Raw genomic sequence first — 19,470 nt, forward strand, 5'->3', positions numbered from 1 at the left:
ATGCTGGGGAAGACCAATTTTGGGTAAAGCGCCCATGCACCTCTCGCGATACCACTTTTACTGCAGATGTAGATCCGGACAGGACTGCCAGTCGCGAAGTTGCCGAAAGTATATCCGCCGAAGAAACATCGACACCTGCAGCTGCTGAAACGGTTTGCTATGGAGCAGTACGTCAATAGATGTCCACTGAGTTATCTCGCTCATAGGAAATTAATAAGGTTCGAAGCTTTGCGATGCGAAAATGAAAATGGGGTCAACATCGCTAGGGGGTTTCCCCAATACAATCTGGGACCGCTTTTACGAACTGGAGATCTTCCAAAGAGGTCCTGTCTACTACTACTTGAGGCAAACTGGTAACGAGGGTGAAGTAGGCATACTGGACCTCATCACGACAGGGATCTTGAAGTCATTCCTCGAATGGCCCCAAATAACACATACAGCTGTATTGGATGCATCCACCCTCCCGAAGCGTCTCAAGGGAAAGGACCAGCACGTCGTAGTCGACATATCGATCAACCTATCAGGCCCTAGTTATATGATCGATGATGTCGGGACCGCTCTGACGAGAGCCAATGGGTTTCTGCAACACCCGTGTTTCTTATCTGCCGCCATACCACATATTAACCCACATTACTACTATCCCAAGGGCGTCAAAACTGACCTGACGCATCTCATTGGACCCCTAATGAACGATACAGAGACTTCAGAGCTTGCCCAAGGATTGGGGACCGTTTTGGACAGCCTGGCTGAGTCAGACTCGTCGTCCTCCCTGGTTTCAACTTTATCGGCGGTAGACGAGAAGATTACAACTACATTGAAGAGGTAGAAGAAAACCCGATACAATCTTCCATTGACCCATTGATCCTTTAATAACTGACATAAGCACAGACATCAAAGAGAAGGAATCATCTCGATCCTGAAAAGAGAGGAAGGGGATTACACTGCTTCCGCTACCAACATCCTCAAGAGTGTCATTGGCAACACGTGAGTGTATCCTGTTTCTTACATGGTGGTGTACACTAGGCTGACAGAAATCCACAAGAGAGTTTCCGGTCTCTCCAAGTCCACTACTTGGCGGAATTGTTGCCGATGTTATGGGCCTTGGGAAGTCCTTAACGATGCTGAGTGCTGCGTTGTGTTCAATGCCAAGTGCCGCAGAGTTCTCCAACATGGAGCTGGAGCTCCCAACGACAAGAGCAACACTCATTGTCGCTCCGTCTCCGCGCATGTGGATTACAGAAACTATCATGTACTTCAGCTAACTCCTTACTCAGAGGTCATGAGAGTATGGAAATCGGAGGTCGAGAAGTATGTCCCACAAAGCCTAAGAACGCGTCCTCAGTTTGGCTGACAACACTTAAACCAAGGCATATCATACCCGGTGCCATACGATTCTGCATTTTCCATGGCCACAACCGTGTAAAGATGTCAGAAGATATCGTCGATAATGATGTAGTCTTGACTACATATCATACACTGGTTTCAGACTGGAAATCCCGCAAGCTACTTCAGGGAATCATGTGGTTTCGTGTCGTTTTAGATGAAGGTGAGTCGGCAGACCTGGTCCTTTTAGTTGATAATCCTTTTTCCGAGACTGACCGGCTTAGCTCACTGGATCCGAAATACCACGTCCCAACAGTTCAAGGCCGCCAAATCTCTTACGGCTCAAAGAAGGTGGTGGCTTAGCGGCACCCCTATCCAGAATAGCTTGGATGACCTGAGGTCGTTGCTGGACTTCCTCCACTTCCAACCGTTCTCAGAACCGAGCTTCTTTCGAAAGCACATCGTCGAGCAACTAAACGTTAGATCACTTGACCCTTTCCGAAACTTGCAGCTGTTGCTGCGTATCGCTTGTTTCCGTCGCACGGCAGAGCTGCTGTGTCTCCCATCGCATGAGACTCGAGAAATTGCCATCCCGTTGACTGAAACAGAATCACAGCTCTACTACGGAATTCTAGATCGCTGTAAAGAAGAGATCGAAGATGTTTCGTACATGGAGTCGCATAAGAAGCCGTGCAAGAAGCGTTGCACTGTACTGTTCGCTGCTACCACGAGGCTACGCCGACTTTGCAACCACGGCACATTCAAAGGACGTCAAGATCCGCCAGGACCGCAGGCGTCAAAGCGACAGGGGAAAGCTGCAATGAGAAACAAAGCCTCCAAGCCCAGTGATGAGCAGATGTGCGCATATTGCTATGGCGACAATGCAGAGATCAGTGCCGATTTGGGTGCTCTCGAGATGTGTCCTGAATGCTCGAGAGTCTTGGACCAGGACGCAGCTAATCTATCGCGTTTGAACGATGGATATGGTACACCTTACACGACAAGCGTCAGCCAACCAATGTCGGATCTTGAATCCTGCAGCCCTGCACAGGAAGGCAATTTCGGCTTCTCCTCCAAGCTCAATGCTGTTGTTGGTAACATCCTGAATTCGCCATCTTCAAAACAGTCAGTTGCCCTTCTAGTTTTGAACCGATTTTGTTCACACTGACTGTGGAGTAGCATTGTCTTCACGTCTTGGCGCTTGACTCTCGATGTTTTACAGCACTGAATAGTTCGACAAGGAGTCCCGAACTGCCGGATTGACGGACGTACACCCTTCGCGGACAGAGAACTGATCCTCCAGCAGTTCTCCCTAGAAGGCGGACCAGGCATTCTGCTCCTATCCATCGCGACGGGAGCAGTCGGGTACGTAGCAGGACACCACCTTATTGATTTTCTTCTCGACCGATATAGCAATTGACTAACGGGCCGAAAATAGCTTGACCCTAACGGTTGCTGATCGGGTGCACATCGTCGAGCCTTAGTGGAATCCGTCGGTCGAAGATCAGGCCATCGGTAGAGCTCTAAGGATTGGCCAGCAACGTGAAGTCACTATTTATAAGTACATCGCGAAGGGCACAGTCGAGGAGGTAACGTCCAGCTTACCCAGAATTTATTGGTAAAATCCTTTTGACTGACTTGACGACCAAGAATATTGTGTTTCTTCAGAAACGGAAGAGTCATCTGGCGAAGATCTCGTTTGACGGGCACGCCGGCGCCCAAGAGGGAGAAAAGTTGGGTGTATGTGTTCTGAATTCGTCCTGCTTTGATGTTTGCTAATGTCCATTTAGGATATGTTATTTGTTCTTCAACGTGGTTCAGCACAGCATAGGTCTTCGGGGTAGCTCTGGGGTATCAACACCTAGCAATCTTTGCGATCTCCCTAGCGTATCAATATGATTTCAAGTGAATAGATATGCTGAATGTATCAAGTGTCAGGCTGATCTAGGGTTGTTAATTTGACAAAACACATGGTTCCTACTTCTCAGGCGTATAGTTCCTCCAGCTCCGCAACACAAACGCCATCCTCTCCTCGGTGCTACCCACGCTGCGCGGCAAAGACCACGTAGCTCAGCCGTGCCAGTAGACTGACCAAATCAATACACTCATTTTGGTCATACCATTGTAATTGGAAAGCTGAGCGATACGAATATGGGTATATATCTTCTAAAGCAACTAATAATAGAAGACAATGCAGATCTCGGGTGAAGCAGACGCCGGCTAGAAGTGGAACAGTTGCAAGCTTGCAGCTGGTGGGTTGGTGGTACGTGCGCCTGTCTTTCCCCAGATCCAGTTGCTTCAGGCCGGCGTCGGCAAAAACTTTGGTGAGATGGGCGCGAAATGGCCAATCAGAGTAGTGGCAATAGCAAGCTTGCAAGCCTAAAATTTCCTTTGTCGGACGACATCGTGATAAACCACAACGTCTTGTCACCTGCACCGCTGTTCCCAACTCCCGGCAGAGCCAATTGGGAAGATGAGGGCTGTCGAGCTTGCGTGCCGCCGTGGCACGGCTTTCAATGTACGTTTAGCAGCCAAACAACCAATCCGCGGGGTTGTCACTTACTGACTGATCGTACGAGCAGCGCCTGGCCACAAGAACCCGAATTGCAGGCACCCGATCATTCGCGACACCCTCTTTCGACAGCACGAACCCCCGCATACCCCCCTACTTCAAGCTGCTCAAGAACTATGAGAAGGTCCGCGAGGTCTTGGGCCGGGGCACCGCCCTGACCCTGGCCGAAAAGATCCTCTACTCGCATTTGGACAACGTCGAGGAGTCCTTGACGACCAACACCAACGGTGGACGCAACATCCGCGGCACCGCGAACCTCAAGCTCAAGCCCGACCGAGTCGCTATGCAAGATGCCTCCGCCCAAATGGCCCTGCTCCAATTCATGACCTGCAACCTTCCCTCGACCGCGATCCCCGCGAGCATTCACTGCGACCACTTGATTGTGGGCGAGCGCGGTGCCAAGGCCGATCTCGAGTCCGGTATCAAGGTGAACCAGGAGGTCTTTGACTTCCTCGAGTCTGCCGCCAAGAAATACGGTATCGAGTTCTGGCCCCCGGGAGCTGGCATTATCCACCAGAGCGTCCTGGAGAACTACGGTGCGCCCGGCCTGATGATGCTTGGCACTGACAGTCACACACCGAACTGTGGCGGTCTTTCAACAATTGCGATCGGAGTTGGCGGTGCTGATGCAGTGGAAGCTCTCGTCGGCGCACCCTGGGAATTGAAGGCTCCCCGCGTTCTCGGAGTTGAGCTGAAGGGCCAACTGAGCGGCTGGGCATCGCCCAAGGATATCATCCTGAACCTGGCTGGACAACTTACTGTCCGAGGAGGTACAGGCTTCATCGTCGAGTACTTCGGGCCCGGCGTTGAGTCTCTTAGCTGCACCGGTATGGCGACCGTCTGCAACATGGGTGCCGAGGTCGGCGCTACCACGTCGATCTTCCCCTTCAGCCCTGCGCACGTTCGATACCTGGAAGCGACACACCGTCACGATGTCGCAGCGGAAGCCAAGAAGTTCTCCGACATTGTCAAACTGAGGGCCGACGACGGCGCAAAGTACGACGAGGTGATCACCATCGATCTGTCATCTCTGGAACCTCACATCAACGGTCCTTTTACCCCCGATCTGTCAACTCCCTTGTCGCAATTCAAGGAAACAGTGCAGGAGCAGAAATGGCCCGAGAAGCTGTCCGCTGGATTGATTGGTAGCTGCACAAACAGCTCTTACGAGGACATGACCCGTGTGGAGAGTATGGTACGGGAAGCCCTGGAAGCAGGTCTTAAGCCGTCCTCGGACTTCTACATTACACCGGGTAGCGACCAGATCCGTGAGACACTGGCTCGTGATGGCCCCCTCGAGACTTTCAAGGAGGCCGGAGGTACTGTTCTGTCCAACGCATGCGGGCCTTGCATTGGCCAATGGAAGCGACAGGATGGTGTCGAGAAGGGCACGCCGAATGCTATTCTTACCTCCTACAACCGGAATTTCCGTGGCCGAAATGACGGAAACCCCGACACGATGAATTTCTTGGCGTCCCCGGAGATCGTCACCGCCATGTCATTCGCTGGTTCCACTACATTCAACCCTGTTACCGACAGCATCCCCACCCCGTCCGGCAAGGAATTCCGTTTCTCGCCTCCTTCCGGCTCTGAGATCCCCACCAAACCGTTCGAGTCTGCGCGTCCCGAGTTCCAGGCTGTTGTCCAGCCACCCAACGCATCGGTCAACATTGCAATCTCGCCTAGCTCTGAGCGCCTCGCGCTGCTTGAGCCTTTCGAGCCATTCCCCAACTCCGACCTGTCTGGTCTTCGCGTTCTAGTCAAGATCACCGGCAAGTGCACGACTGATACCATCTCTGCCGCTGGCCCCTGGCTCAAGTACAAGGGTCATCTGCCCAACATCAGCACCAACACTCTCAATACCGCCATCAACGCCGAGACCGGCGAGGTCAATGCTGCATATGACCTTGATGGCTCCAAGCACACTATCCCGGAGCTCGGACAGCGCTGGAAGGAGGCCCAACAGCCATGGCTCGTCGTTGCCGAGCACAACTACGGAGAAGGCTCCGCACGTGAGCATGCTGCCCTGCAGCCGCGCTACCTCGGCGCGCGCATTGTTCTGTGCAAGTCGTTCGCCCGTATCCATGAGACCAACCTCAAGAAGCAGGGTGTCGTGCCTTTGACGTTTGCCAACGAGGCTGACTACGACAAGATCGGCGCCAGCGACGAAGTCGCCACCGAGGGCTTGTATGATATGCTGCAGAATGGCGGCAAGGGCGAGGTGAGCCTCCATGTCAAGAAGCATAAGTCGGGAGAGGAGGTCGTCATCAAGACGAAGCATGCGATCAGTGAGGACCAGGCCCAGTTCATTCTGGCTGGTAGCGCTCTGAACTTGCTGAGTAAGAGTGCTTCTGTATAAGTGTTTTGTCAAGGAAAAGTAGTAGACCCGGATCAGTCTGTCAGTTGGGATCCCTTGTATATACCAAAATCTTCACGGCCTATTTGTTCACAAGTTAAAGGGGGCATCAAAAAGAATAGAATCATGTACAAAGAGTTTCAGGTTTATTTTTATGCAAAATGGTTATCCTGATCCATTTCTAAAAAAGATGATGATCTGCCTCGAACGCCTCTATCCCATTCCCGAAAAGTGTATGTACAAAGAAGTATGGCCATGATATCGTGTCGTAAAAGTAATGGGTATAATGTCTATGCGGACACGGTGTCGACCATCTTGGCGGCGGCGAACGGCCAGCCCAGGACGAGTGCGAGACCAGGAACGTAGCTATAAGCAGAAGAGTTCAAGTCAGTACAAGAGTCATATAGATATGGGAGGTATGGTAGATCGTGGGTGACAAGAGGAACATACACAATGCCTGTGCGGCGTGCCTGCTGGAAGAGGCGACCGTAGTCGGCCGGAGCGGACTTGGTGCTGCTGAAGGCCCGGCGAGCGGCAGTCTGGCGGGCAGCGGCCTTGGCGGCTTGACGGAGGATTTGGGAGTTCATCTTGAATATGTGGTGGTGGTGGGGGTGATTTTGGGTGTTGGTGTGTTTGGATGAGTGACTCAAGGTCGTTGTGCGTGAGAGTGAGAGTGGGAGAGGTAGAGTGAGAGAGATGGAACTCGGTGTATATAAGTAGAAGGTAGGTAAGATCCGATGATGCTGATGGTGAGGCAAGGTGTAAGAGGAATCACGAGCGAGTTCGGTAGTTTATATATTGCCAAAAATAAAAATTCTGTCTACTTCTGCAGCTGTCCCTTTTGGCACATGCCAGGCTTGCAGTTTGCATTTTGCATGGTCGTCATTTCTGGGAAATTCTGGGGGCGGAGGGAGGCAGGACCCGAGATCCTGGCACACTCCCTTTCCGAGATACGGTATTGCGTCTGACTGCGCTTCAGGTCCCGGCCAGCTGGCTTCGCTGGCGCTGCAGGAGGTTCTGCATGAGGGAAAAACAGGAGAAAGGCGGCGTCATTTCCCGCCAAAGGACCCCTGGGGCCCTTGGGGGGCTCCAGCGAAAAGCTATCACGAGTTCATCTTAATTCTGGGAATCTGGAGAAAATCCTTTCTCGTTTGGCGGGCGGCATCGTCATGGTGTGGTGTTTCTTACGGGCGGTGGTGCGATTCGGAGGACGCGGTGGTGTGATGTGGTGCGATGAGAGCAATTAAATCCCGACCAATGCCTTGGCCTGTCCATGGCAGCCTCCGGGCCTTTGTCGCGCGTGCTCCATGCGCCAATTGGGCGGCGGCCGCCAACTAACTAACACTACCACTCGCAGCCTGGTTGGGGACGGACGCACGCTTACTACGACGATTGCAATTGATTGCTGCTGCGCCGGACCGGCGCGGGGCCTAGAACTTCTGGCTTCGTTTTTTTAAGGCATTGGGAATTGCTGCATTAATCGGGGCGAACAGGTGACCAAGAGCACCGTTCGATTATTTGAGGCTGAGAGCATCTAGATGCGACCCGGCTCCGTGCTCAGGTAAGGCTCTGCTAAGCAAAGTCTGGAGTTAGGCAAACCTCTCGTATCCAATGAACGGATCAATGGATTAATTGTTGGCTTCCCATGGTTCCCGTTCCCGTCTCTTTCCATCCCAGATGCAGAGAAAGATTGCTCCAGAATGCTGACGATTTGACCGTAACGCCCCATCTATCCATGCTTGCTTTTTTATTGATCAATTTCCATCAAACTACAAGCAGCCTGCCTGACCGACGGGACCTGACCGCTGAAATAAGAGGTCAAGTTTCCTTGGTCGCTTTCCTCCTCCCTTTTTTGTACGGTCGGTCTGTTTGTGCGACCACATTGATTCTCAATGCTTCATCGGGGAAGCGCGCTCCAGAAGGGTGACTCATTCGCGCAGTACCTTATGAATGATACGACTAATACGGTAGGGGCCAGCGGCACGCACCTACCTTGCTTTCTTTACGCGTGCTGCGGCCGATCCCGTCATCCTTGCCCTGGTTTTCATCCAAGTTGGACTATATGCCGAGCTCAGGTCACTCTTCTATAAGAGCAGGGCAGCGCGCCCATGTTCAAAGGTCCCAATGCGCCCGCAAAGCTGCGGTTGCAGCTGGTCCTACCTGATTGGGAAGGACCACGATGGTGTCTTTCCCCAAAAGCAAGGCCAGGCAAGTCGGCTGCTTGCACGTCTCTCCGTCATCGAAATATCTCTATACTATACTCTGGTAGGAAGGAGCCGTGTATAATCCCTCAGCCCTTCCTGCCTTCTATATTCTTTCGACTGATTGACTCGATGCTGGAATGATAGGCACGGTCCCGCCTGGCCTGCACGTACCTTCCCAACCAACAAGGACGGGAACGGAACAACATTTAGCCAACCAAAGTGATGAGCGCTCGGGCCACATGCGCGCGAGTTGCTGCTGCTGCTATTGCATTCTGCTGTGATCTATCTATTCCTACGCGCCAAACGAACTTCCCAATTTGTTTTTGATTTTTCACGACGACTGCAGGGCCCCTTGACGGGTTTCCATCGGACTGGAGGGTTTTGCATCAAGGCGACGATCCGGCCATCTCATCCTCGTATTTGCCGGGCTCATAATTGGTGCTGATTTGACTGCGAGCTTCGCCATCAACCGCTCCTTCTGCGACCTATCGAGTCGCCAAAGAGCGCGCGCCGGACGGAGGACGCTCACAGCCAAGCCTGCCCCACCACCCACGCCCGTACGAACTTCATGTGCCTATGACCGACACGTCACAGTACTACTGCTTTCTACCGTTTCTGGGAGGCCGGGTAAGATCGTGCAGGATTTCCGGGCTCGCGCTTTTTTTTGTCTCTTCATGCTTTTCTCGTGACTCTTTGCACCGACCTAGGTAGGTTTGGCTGTTCTCCCATTGAGCAGTTCTCACAACTGTCATCTCATGTTCAATCCACCCGTCGATGATGAGCAACCTGGTAAAAGGTCGGACTGTTCTTTAACCATTTCTGGTTCTGGAGTTTATATCCGCCGATCATTACCAGCGCCGACCGTGAGGAAGGCGCACATCAACCCGTCTTGTTCGGACTTGACAGATCGCAACACACGTTGTGTACCATATTGTCACGTCTTTCAAATAGGGACCGATGTATATGAATGTCAAACTCGCTTTGACAGGGCCGCAATTTTGGAGCTTGGTGTCGGCATGCCTCTATAGAGCCAAGCCAAAGGCCGCAGCCGACAATTGAGCCTAGCTCAGCCAATGTGTCAGCGAGATGCAGCTTTCGAAGCCGTTGTGGTGAGCAGCATGACGTTACAATAAAAACTGAAAAGACCTGAGACGGGTGGATTGATTTTCTACTCTGAACCAACACAGCCCCGCCTTCTTCCCAGCAACAACTACTATTCATCAGATTTGGCTAACCCATCGCCTCAGACACACAAACAGCTCTTTGAGTATATACGATTCAGTTTTCGCCGCCAAATGGCCCGGCTTGCATCGCAACATAATAGATCGTATACGCAAAACCAATTGTGCCAGCCGGCTGCGCATGCATGAACTCTCTTTTGCCAAAGACCAAACAAGATCATGTACGTATAGCCACCCTGTCCTCGCCGAGCCATCAACTCTTCGCCGAGCACTCGCTTCTGCGCGAGCACATTCGTCGCCGCACTTCAAATTGATTTTTCTTCCATCCTGACCCAAGTATCATGTTTGCTAACAAATGGGAACAGCCGGTTTTGGGGAGTGCATATTTCTATAGCGGGCATATCGAGTACAATGATCCAGCAACTTCCTGAGCACAAGTTGACCGTAGACCTGCCCCCATGGTCCCGCGGACATCCTCTCCGTCGGTCTCGACAATGTCTAGATCTTCATCTGAATTGTCATCAGACCGCGGCTCACCGGTGACGAGACCCGGCTCATCTGCCACTGGGAGTAGCGTCCACATCAACATGGGCCAACAGTGTAGTGTAGATGGCTGCAACAAGTCGTGCTTTACTGGTGGCCCTCTTTGCCAGCTGCATGCAGGACACAAGCAGGGAGGCACTCCCTTGGTAGGCCCGAGCCAGCTCAGATCTGCGTCGTCATCGTCCAGCCCAGCAGGGCCAAAGCACATCCAGACAAGAACGGGAAATTCTTATAAAAGTCCAGGCCAGCTTAGGTCGCACGTTGCTCACGAGACGTTGGCTTCCCACAGTGAGCGCCCGTCAGACGCGTCGGGGGCGTCACCCCAGTCACATAAACCAGACAGCTCGAAAAAGTTGCTAGATGCCAAATTCGCAGCAAGGAAAACAGCTGGTAGACCAAAGCCAGCACAGCCACTTTCGAACTCGGCTGCGGCAACCGAGGCCGAAATCGTGGTAGCTTCATCGCCTGAGCCCGCGGTGAAAAACGATGAAAATCTTCGGGATGATGACTCGGGTCCACCTAGGAAAAAGGCTCGAACGAGTCCGGCGGGAATGGACACTACAAGCTTTCGCTCTACCGACAAGCATCAATCTCCAATGACAGCCCCCAAGCCGCCCATGGGTCAAGAAAGCGTTCGGGTCGAGACTCGACGTAGAATTGAGGAAGACAATAACTTCAACTTGCGCGCCCAGACAGAAAACCCTCCGCCTTCGACAAATGGGACTGTGGGTCGTGAACATGCCCACACCAGGCCAAAAAGTTTCCCGCAACCAATCGCGGTGTCGAATGCGAATATGAGGCAAAGAGCGCCGGGGATTCGGGAAGTATTCGACATCCAGGCGAGGGGCGACGCTGAGTGCCTGAGCGCCTCATCAAGGCCAGTCCAGCGTATTCTTCCCGCTCCGGTCCCGACTCTTGCGAGACCTTCCCCACCTTACGACTTGGCCAGCAACGGCAAGTCGCCAAACCCACCAACCGTCGCCAGTACAACCCGAGGAATTTCGGATCAGACAGCCAGTCGGGCCATTCAAAGCCCTTCAAATGTTGCGCCGCCGCCGCAGACTCGAAAGCAGAGCCATGTGCTTGATCGTGAGAGCTCCTTTGGGCAGGGTCTGCAGAAGCCGGGCGCACAGTCGCAAAGTCCACTCCTGGGCAATTTTGGGAGCCTGCATGGATTTAGCCGCCAAGACTCTCATTCGCAGCCGCCGAGAGAGAGCCCAAGGGCTTCGCCGCTTCCATCCGACAAGACCAACTTCAGCGGATTTGGTCTTCATCCGAATCGGAACGAACGCAGTACCGGACTGGGGCGGTCGCAGTCTCCCAACCCCGAAATCTTGCGTCGACAGCAGGAAGCGAAACCACGCACACAACCAATCGGCGGCAGCGCACAGGCCAATAATGTGCAGAGCAGCAATGCCCAGTCAAATGGTGTCTTGCACACCGCTGCCAAAATCCCCGAGCCAACTCCGAGCTCGCGTACACAAACTATGGCAGACAGTCGCAGCTTCAATTTGAAGCTACCAGGTGACGGCTTTTTGCATTTCGGTGGTTCGTCCAGAGCAAGCTACCATAGTGCCGCTCCGCCACAAGTTCATGCGGCAGCTCAGACAGCAGCGCAGCGAGCACTTAATTATTCAGCGGCTCTTTCTTCTAATGGGGAGGTTACCAAGAAGTCCAGCTCATCATCACCTCAGCTACCCCTAGCTGCAGTGGCGCCTCCTAGCAATGGCCTTCGTGCTCCGGTTGCCCCTATGGTCGAGGGGCAAAATGGGCACAAAACACATATTGAGCCATTAGAAATCATCAGCATAGATTCAAGTAGCGATGATGAGTCGTCGAAGAGACGAACAGGAGTCGACCGCCCTAATCCACCACGGGCGTCTTCGGCGCAGCAGGCGCAAAAGGTCCGAGAAGCACAGCAGGAGAAGCAGGCAATCCCAAATAACCTGGCTGCGGCAACCCAGGTGTCTACAAAGGTAGCAACAAATGGCACAACGGCGCCGGTTGTCTCTGGTGATAAGACATCAGATTCGGACCGTCCACTGATGGACCGCCGAAAGCCTACCACTTCCTTAGAGGCTGCTGTAAAACTCGCGAGAGAAACCACGTCAGGTTCCAGTAGGTCTCTTGGTAACCACCAAAACCCAGCCCCAGCCCCAAGAGTGGTTACAAACGGATCTGGTAGTAAGCCATCAGACTGGGAGCAGCCTTTAATGGACCACCGGAAACTTGTTACGGGCCCGAAAACGGTCGCAAATGGGTTTGGCGGCGAGGCTTCAAGCTCGGAGACGCCACAGCTGGCACGTCGTGAGACTGCTGCAGCCCCAGGTTTGGACAGGAACGTACCTGGTAGTAAGAGCTCCGACTCAGATCGGCCCATACTGGATCGCTGGCGGGTTGGGGTGGTTCAGAAAGCTGTTTCGACCCGAACCGACGATAAACACTTGGACTCCGATCGGCCAGTACCGGGCCCAGCTCGAGACTCGAATGTGGTGCCTACCCCGGCTCCGGCCCCGACCCCGGACCCAGACCCAGCCCTGGCCATCAGCGAACCGGCTGCGGCGAATAGGTCTGGCGATAAGACGTCAGACTCGGATCGACCGCTGCTTGGCCCGGACCGGCGCTGGACGAACGTCACTCGGCAGAGATGGGAGCAGCTTCCGCCGGCACAGCGCCGGAAAATGCTAGTGGATACGCACGATGCGGACATGTTTGACTCGGCCATCTACTCAAAAGCCAACGAATCCAGTCGCCCGAATTCGGTAATATTTGGCATCCCTTCCCATGCTCTACAAGCAACTACGTCCTCGCGGCCTATACCCCAAATCTCCGCGCACATCAACCCGTGGACACATTGGACCCATGCCCGGACACCCGAGTGGCATGCGCAAAAGCAGGCGGAGATCAAAGCCCGGGGATATCGAAAGGATCCCAAGAACTACGGCCAGGTCGCCAAACGCTTGGCCCAAGGAAAGGCGACCCGGGGCCAGCTGCCCTCGAATAAGAAGCAGGAGCTGCCGGACCGGGTCAAGACGAACCCGGCTTGGATGTCGGCCTTGGCCGAACTTGACAAGATGAGAGAGGCCTACCACGCGGACCAGCGGACGAAGGCGCAGCAGCGCAAGAAGCGCGCCAAGGGGAAAGGCAAGGCCCGGCTCTTCGACGACGACGGCGATGTCGAGATGGACGGCCCGGAAAGCGGCGGCGGTAGCGGCGGCGAAGGCCCCGCACAACAGCAACGTTCGACCGAGTTTGTGCTCTACAGAGGTGACTGGACGTCGACTGAATGATGACCCGAGATTATCTCGTTTGGTGCACAAAGTCCAAGAGCAGGACGAGAATCTCAGAGCACTTCGGCAGAGCTGAGGTTCTCTCGGATGGCATCAGTGGAGGACTGTACTGGATTATGGACATGGTGAAATGGAATGAAGCCAAAGAGCTTCAATAATCATAGGGAGTTGAACAGCACTCCGAGAATGCGAGGGAGCAGAAGGAGAGAAAGCCTAAGCCCCTTGAGAGGCTCTAGGAAGCCATTGGATGAGCGAGTTGATTATAGCTCCCTTTGCATTTCTTTGGCATTTGCAGACGGCCTGGGGTTTTTCGTTCTTTGCGGGGAACAGCGAAATCGTTAGGCATATATACACCTTATATTATTTATTAGTTTTCTCTCACGACTCTAGTTCCTTGCTTTGTTGTTTTGCGTGATGTAATATGAACCAAGATGGGCGTATCTAGGTATCTGAACAAATACGTGCCTACGCCTTGATGTCCGACTTGAAATTACCTAGCAGTGTAAACAGTCAGTAAGGTAGTAAGTATAGTAAAGTCTGATTATACGAATGCATATTCAAGTAGGCTGGCTGTGTGGGTCAGATTTAAGGGGAATGGTCAGGCGCCACACCAACCAACAACAGGATGACTGTAATCGAAAACAGCAACAAGTGCACCCAGCTCTTCTTATATGTAGAGAAATGACTATCAAAAAAGATATGAAGATGGGTGTCTGGCGTGGTTGACATCACACCAGAGAAACGATTCTCATGAAAGAAACAACGGCCTCAAACCAATGCTGCAAACAAGTTGGTTCCAATGCAATGATATGATTACATGTAGCATAATTATAAATATAACTCTGAACAATCTACCGACTCTACTGGTCTACTGTAGCAGTTATCTAACAGCACTCTACGTATCTTATGTCTCGTACTCCATGAACCCAAACCGAGCCCCTTCAGGCACATGCAGCTGCCGCGCCTCAACCACGCCCTTCTCCCGCACCACGTCCGCCGTGCGGTCATACCACTCCTCCGCATAGCGCTCCGCATCGAAATTCAACAACCAGCCCTCGCGCCGCAGCCGCAGGCTCTGCGGGTCCTTGCGCGCCGCCACGAAGTCGGCCTTGTGCCAGATATCCCGCGTCTGCGCCCCCGTCTTCTGCGCGCTCTTGACGCGCTCGTAGCGCAGCGCTTCAAACGTCGCGACGGCTTCTTTCACTGCTGCCGCGCGCGTATCGGCAGTCGTGTCGCCATTGGTTTGGTTGGTCGCAGCCGCGGCGCGCTCGCACGCCTTGCGGAGGCAGACGGCGAGGGTCGCGCCGTCCTCCATGGACTGGCTGGCGCCCTGGATGCTGGTGGGCAGGAAGGGGTGGGCGGCGTCGCCGATGAGGGCGATGCGGCGGAGCGGGGAGATCCACTTTTCGAGGGGGTCGCGGAAGACGAGCTTCCAGTCGACGAGGGGCTCGGGCGTCTTGTCGAGGATCTTCTGGATCGTGGGCTCCCAGCCCGCGAGCACCTTGCGGGCGTCGGCGAGGGGCGCTTCGAGCTGCCAGGACTCGTCGATGTCTTCGGTGTCCTTGTGCGTGCAGACCCAGGAGATGTCCTGGCCGTTCTTGAGGATGGCGATGATGAAGTGGATGTCGGGCGCGAGCCAGCAAATGTGCTTGTCGCCGCCCTCGACTAGCCAGCGCAGGTCCGGGTCCGTCGCGATCGTGTCCTTGGTCTCGAACCAGGTCCGGTACACGGCGTAGCCGGACGGCTTGGGCCGGTCCTCGTAGCCCAGCACCGTCGTGCGGCCCTTGGACCGCACACCTTCGGCCGCGATCACCAAGTCGGCCGTGATCCGCTCGCCCGTTTCGAGCACCACCCCGGCGCTGCCGCCGTCCTCGTCGTCGGTCTCGAAGTAGTCCGCCACGCCCGCACCGAGCCGCACGTCGATGCCGAGCTCCTCGACGGCGTGCCGGAAGACGATGGTGTGGTACTCGCCGCGGTGCCCGTCGTAGCGGTTGCCCCAGGCGTTCTGCTCGTCGGTCCAGACCTGCTGCAGCAGCGTCTCGCCCGTGGTGGAGGCGCGGATGCCGAAGCCGTCGCGCGGGCGGAGAGTGATGGGCTCCATCAGCTCCGAGACGCCCGGCCAGCGCTCGAAGATGCGCGAGCTGTTGGAGGCGAAGCTGATGATGTCGCCCAGCGGCTTGATGGCGCGGAACTTCTCGACCACGATGGGCTTCAGGCCGTGGCGGTGGCATTCGATGGCGGCCGTGAGGCCGGCGAAGCCGGCGCCCACGATTAGGACGGTGAGGGGTATCGGCGAGGGCGCCGGGGGCGTGTAGGGGGTTTTGGCGGTCATCTTGACACCCAACCGAAGCTAGGCGATGCTGTCAGACTAGGAGTATGAACGGCTGTGAAAGTCGAGGTTTCCGGAGTATGTGGGGTCTGATCTAGCTGCACGATCTTGGTGGTTCTGGAGAAATGGCTTTCTTATTGCCAAACACGTTTGAATGGATAGGCGACACCTTCAGGTTAATATATGCGGCGTTTGAATCAACTATACCCACTGCCACGATATAGGGGTGGGCCAAGATGACTCGTGTAAGTGAAGGGTTTGGGGGTTCCAGAAGCCGTGGTTACTTGGTGTGCGTCGGATCCTGCCAGATCTTCCCCGCACCCCCAAATCCACGGGAGTTATTCTACACCCGTATTATGATGGAGCGCGATCGCCGAGAGAATGACGAAGATGTTTGAGATCATGCTGCTTGGTAAGATCATGATAATGCGGGGGAAGTGGTGTATAGCGGCTTGGGAGATGCACTCCGGGCCCCGACCCCAAATCAGGGTTGGCAGTCAGTGCCCGCCATCGTCGCTGGTTGGCGTCGAAGACGGCGTCTCGGCGGGGATTATACCCTTGCAGAGGTCCGTCTGTGGTGGAGCCACACCTGCAGCCTCTGGGCTGGGAAGGCCTGATCGTTGCCAATGCTGATTGACAAGCAAGTTATCGGGGTGCATGTTGGTGAGCTACTACTAGCCAAGTGGTTTGTGGGAATGGGTGTGGGATGCACACCCGGGTCGTGGACGGGCCCGGGCAATAATCGGCCCCGGTCGGGTACGCGCTTTGGTCATCGGCTCCTGCCATCTGGAACCTGAAAAGCAACGTGCTCAATTGTAGTGCACGGGTCCCGTGACATGGCCGCAGCAATACCATACTTTTGATAGATGTTGCAGGTGCTGCCTGTCAGCCTGTGAATATTGAAACCGCAGTGCCCGGGTTCTAGTGTGCAATACTATTACCTAGGTATCGTTAAATCGTCTAAGTATCGTTGGGTGCCATCGTGTAAGCAAATTTCGATGTCATCAATATGGGAAACCCAATCCTGAACCGAACAGAGTCAATGCTGGTTGTATAACCGGAGTTGGCAGATAACGGTGGCTAGAAGTTGATGCCTCAAGCGATGTGTCCAACACACCAGAAATGTAGGTTGATGGGTGGGGAGCTCCAAATGTATGAAGGCGAGAAAACTCAATCAAGGGCGGCATGGAGATTGCACGAGCTGAACAGCGTCGCGCTTGCCTACCTACTTTCATGCCTACCTACACTTTCATGCGTTGACAGCAAACCTGCGCCAGCCAATCAAGCCCATTCGGACCCAGCGCATTTTGATGGCTGACCCGGTTTGTAGGCCCCTGATGATGGTTCTCGGCTCCGGTGGGTGTGGTTTAAGATTGGATGGGAGATATGATATTCTTAATGTCGATTCGTTGCCTCTTCACGGAGCACAGGCGAGAGAGTTGAGTCCATCACCATGGGCTATGGTGAGTTCATCGCCAGTGTCAAGGCAGCCTGCCAGCCAAACAAATGGTGGGATAAGACCCCGTCCCCGTCTCGTGCCTTCCCCATGTTTGGTTTAGCTTATCGATGGGCCCGGCCCAGGCCAATCAAAGATGCCCTGCACGTCCCCTAATTGGACCATTGGACCCCCTGCAGAAGCAGAGCTCCTGAACTTTTGGCAACATTACATTTTGGGGCCAACGCGTCCCGTGAGCTATGGAGCATTAGCAGAGAGAGCACCACTCACCACTCCTCCCCATCCCTCCCAAACTGCCACCGCCACGGTACACTCCTCGCCAAGCCGACAGCCCGTGGACCAACCCTTCTGACGGCGCATCTTGGGACGTCTGCTCTTGCCTGCGCATCCATTGAGCTTCTACAAGAGCTCCCAGCCCGTTGACAGCTGTTGCTGAACCCGCAATTCCCTTCGCAAACAAACGAACCCACCACGTGCACGCACCGCCGAACACAAACATCGCAACGACGACGAGGCCCCGAGCGGCCAAGAAAACCCAGCGCGATTGGAAACCACACATGCATCTGGGCAATAGCATAATACCAGGTCGACAATATGGCGGAACCTCTACACAACGCGCCCATCGTGCTCGATAATGGTTCAGGCACCATACGAGCCGGTTACGCGGGAACCGATCTCCCCGCATGCTACTTCCCTTCCTTCGTCGGACGCCCGAAGCATCTCAGAGTCCTCGCCGGCGCATTGGAGGGCGACGTCTTCATAGGCCAGAAAGCCGCGACCGAGCTCCGAGGCTTACTGAAGATCCGCTACCCCCTGGAGCATGGCATTGTCACCGACTGGGACGATATGGAGAAGATCTGGGAGTATGTCTACAGTGAAGGGCTCAACGCTATGAGTGAAGAGGTATGCCGTGCCAATGCCCCCCCCCGTGTGCCCTGACCTGTCCAAGAGTCCCCACACTGACGCTGCGTCTCTTGCGCCTTTGCAGCATCCCGTCCTGTTAACAGAGCCGCCATTGAACCCCCGCGCGAACCGTGACACCGCCGCCCAGATTCTATTCGAGACCTTCAACGTACCAGCTCTCTACACCTCCATCCAAGCCGTCTTGTCTCTGTACGCGTCCGGTCGGACGACAGGATGTGTACTCGACTCTGGCGATGGTGTCTCGCATGCCGTACCTGTATACGAAGGCTTTGCCATTCCCTCGTCGATGCGCCGGATCGATGTCGCCGGCCGCGACGTCACCGAATACATGCAGACACTGCTACGGAAAAGCGGCTACATCTTCCATACCTCGGCCGAGAAGGAGGTGGTCAGGCTGATCAAGGAGTCCGTTTCCTACGTTGCGGCCGATCCCAAGCGCGAAGAGAAGGAATATACATCTGCCAAGATGGATTCGGGCAAGGCCGTGGACTACGTTCTCCCCGACGGCCACAGGTTGAAGGTCGGCCCCGAGCGATTCCGCGCCCCGGAAATCCTGTTCGACCCCGAGATCATTGGACTGGAATACCCCGGTGTCCAGCAAATCGTCACCGACGCCATCAACCGCACCGACTTGGATCTGCGAAAGTCGCTCTTCAGCAACATTGTACTCAGCGGTGGAAGCACTCTGACCAAGGGCTTCGGCGACCGGTTACTGAACGAGGTCAAGAAGCTGGCCGTCAAGGATATGCGCATCAAGATCTTTGCCCCGCCGGAGAGGAAGTACTCGACCTGGATAGGCGGTAGTATCTTGGCGGGTCTGAGTACGTTTAGAAAGGTATGCCAATTCCCACCCAATCCCCCACTGGTCGTGTGGAGCTAACGATTCCTAGATGTGGGTGAGCATAGACGATTGGCACGAGAATCCCGACATCATCCACACGAAGTTCACGTAAATATGTTTGGTCATTGTTATGCTATTGAACAAGGCTGCCGCACGGCGCCAGCTATATGGCAATGCCTTCACGAGTCACAGGGATATGGACCACCAAGTACGACTACCCATCTACGACTAGAAGCATGTCAAGCGCATACGAGCGATACGCGATTAGACGAGGCAACTGGAGTTCCGGTGGAAACTGGACGAGATAGACGACTGTGGACAAAGACTATGCAGGAAAGACGACGATGGCCTGCGCATTTGTAATATTGAAGAGAAGTCATCTAGTGTAGAGATGAATGATACCCACGTTCTTAAAGCTTGACCTTGCTCCTATGTATCTTGAGTCGACTGA

At 54.4% G+C, this 19,470-nt stretch overlaps 6 protein-coding genes across 6 annotated transcripts; 4 read left to right on the plus strand and 2 right to left on the minus strand.

Annotated features, from left to right (window-relative positions):
- Window positions 1-241: 241 nt before the first annotated feature.
- On the plus strand, window positions 242-2,551 carry PG986_011204 (uncharacterized protein; the record flags this gene model as incomplete). Its single annotated transcript, XM_066847426.1, has 6 exons — window positions 242-822; window positions 889-984; window positions 1,024-1,308; window positions 1,368-1,546; window positions 1,608-2,448; window positions 2,503-2,551. The coding sequence occupies 6 exons, from the start codon at window positions 242-244 to the stop codon at window positions 2,549-2,551; spliced, it is 2,031 nt and encodes a 676-aa protein (XP_066696917.1).
- Window positions 2,552-3,796: 1,245 nt separating this feature from the next.
- On the plus strand, window positions 3,797-6,254 carry PG986_011205 (aconitate hydratase- mitochondrial; the record flags this gene model as incomplete). Its single annotated transcript, XM_066847427.1, has 2 exons — window positions 3,797-3,841; window positions 3,906-6,254. 2 exons carry the CDS (start codon window positions 3,797-3,799, stop codon window positions 6,252-6,254), a joined length of 2,394 nt encoding a protein of 797 aa, XP_066696918.1.
- A 287-nt stretch (window positions 6,255-6,541) lies between these two features.
- Window positions 6,542-6,838, minus strand: PG986_011206 (uncharacterized protein; the record flags this gene model as incomplete). The annotated part of the gene is made up of 2 exons (XM_066847428.1): window positions 6,542-6,617; window positions 6,702-6,838. The coding sequence occupies 2 exons, from the start codon at window positions 6,836-6,838 to the stop codon at window positions 6,542-6,544; spliced, it is 213 nt and encodes a 70-aa protein (XP_066696919.1).
- A 4,135-nt stretch (window positions 6,839-10,973) lies between these two features.
- On the plus strand, window positions 10,974-13,469 carry PG986_011207 (uncharacterized protein; the record flags this gene model as incomplete). Its single annotated transcript, XM_066847429.1, has 1 exon — window positions 10,974-13,469. The coding sequence occupies one exon, from the start codon at window positions 10,974-10,976 to the stop codon at window positions 13,467-13,469; it is 2,496 nt and encodes an 831-aa protein (XP_066696920.1).
- Window positions 13,470-14,373: 904 nt separating this feature from the next.
- PG986_011208 (monooxygenase) lies at window positions 14,374-15,801 on the minus strand (the record flags this gene model as incomplete). Its single annotated transcript, XM_066847430.1, has 1 exon — window positions 14,374-15,801. The coding sequence occupies one exon, from the start codon at window positions 15,799-15,801 to the stop codon at window positions 14,374-14,376; it is 1,428 nt and encodes a 475-aa protein (XP_066696921.1).
- Window positions 15,802-17,848: 2,047 nt separating this feature from the next.
- Window positions 17,849-19,131, plus strand: PG986_011209 (Actin-related protein- ARP1 class; the record flags this gene model as incomplete). Its single annotated transcript, XM_066847431.1, has 3 exons — window positions 17,849-18,157; window positions 18,243-19,013; window positions 19,069-19,131. The coding sequence occupies 3 exons, from the start codon at window positions 17,849-17,851 to the stop codon at window positions 19,129-19,131; spliced, it is 1,143 nt and encodes a 380-aa protein (XP_066696922.1).
- Window positions 19,132-19,470: the final 339 nt, after the last annotated feature.

This window comes from Apiospora aurea (assembly GCF_038362705.1).
Source record: "Apiospora aurea strain CBS 24483 chromosome Unknown utg000007l_segment0_segment0, whole genome shotgun sequence".
Classification (NCBI taxonomy): Eukaryota; Fungi; Ascomycota; class Sordariomycetes; order Amphisphaeriales; family Apiosporaceae; genus Apiospora; species Apiospora aurea.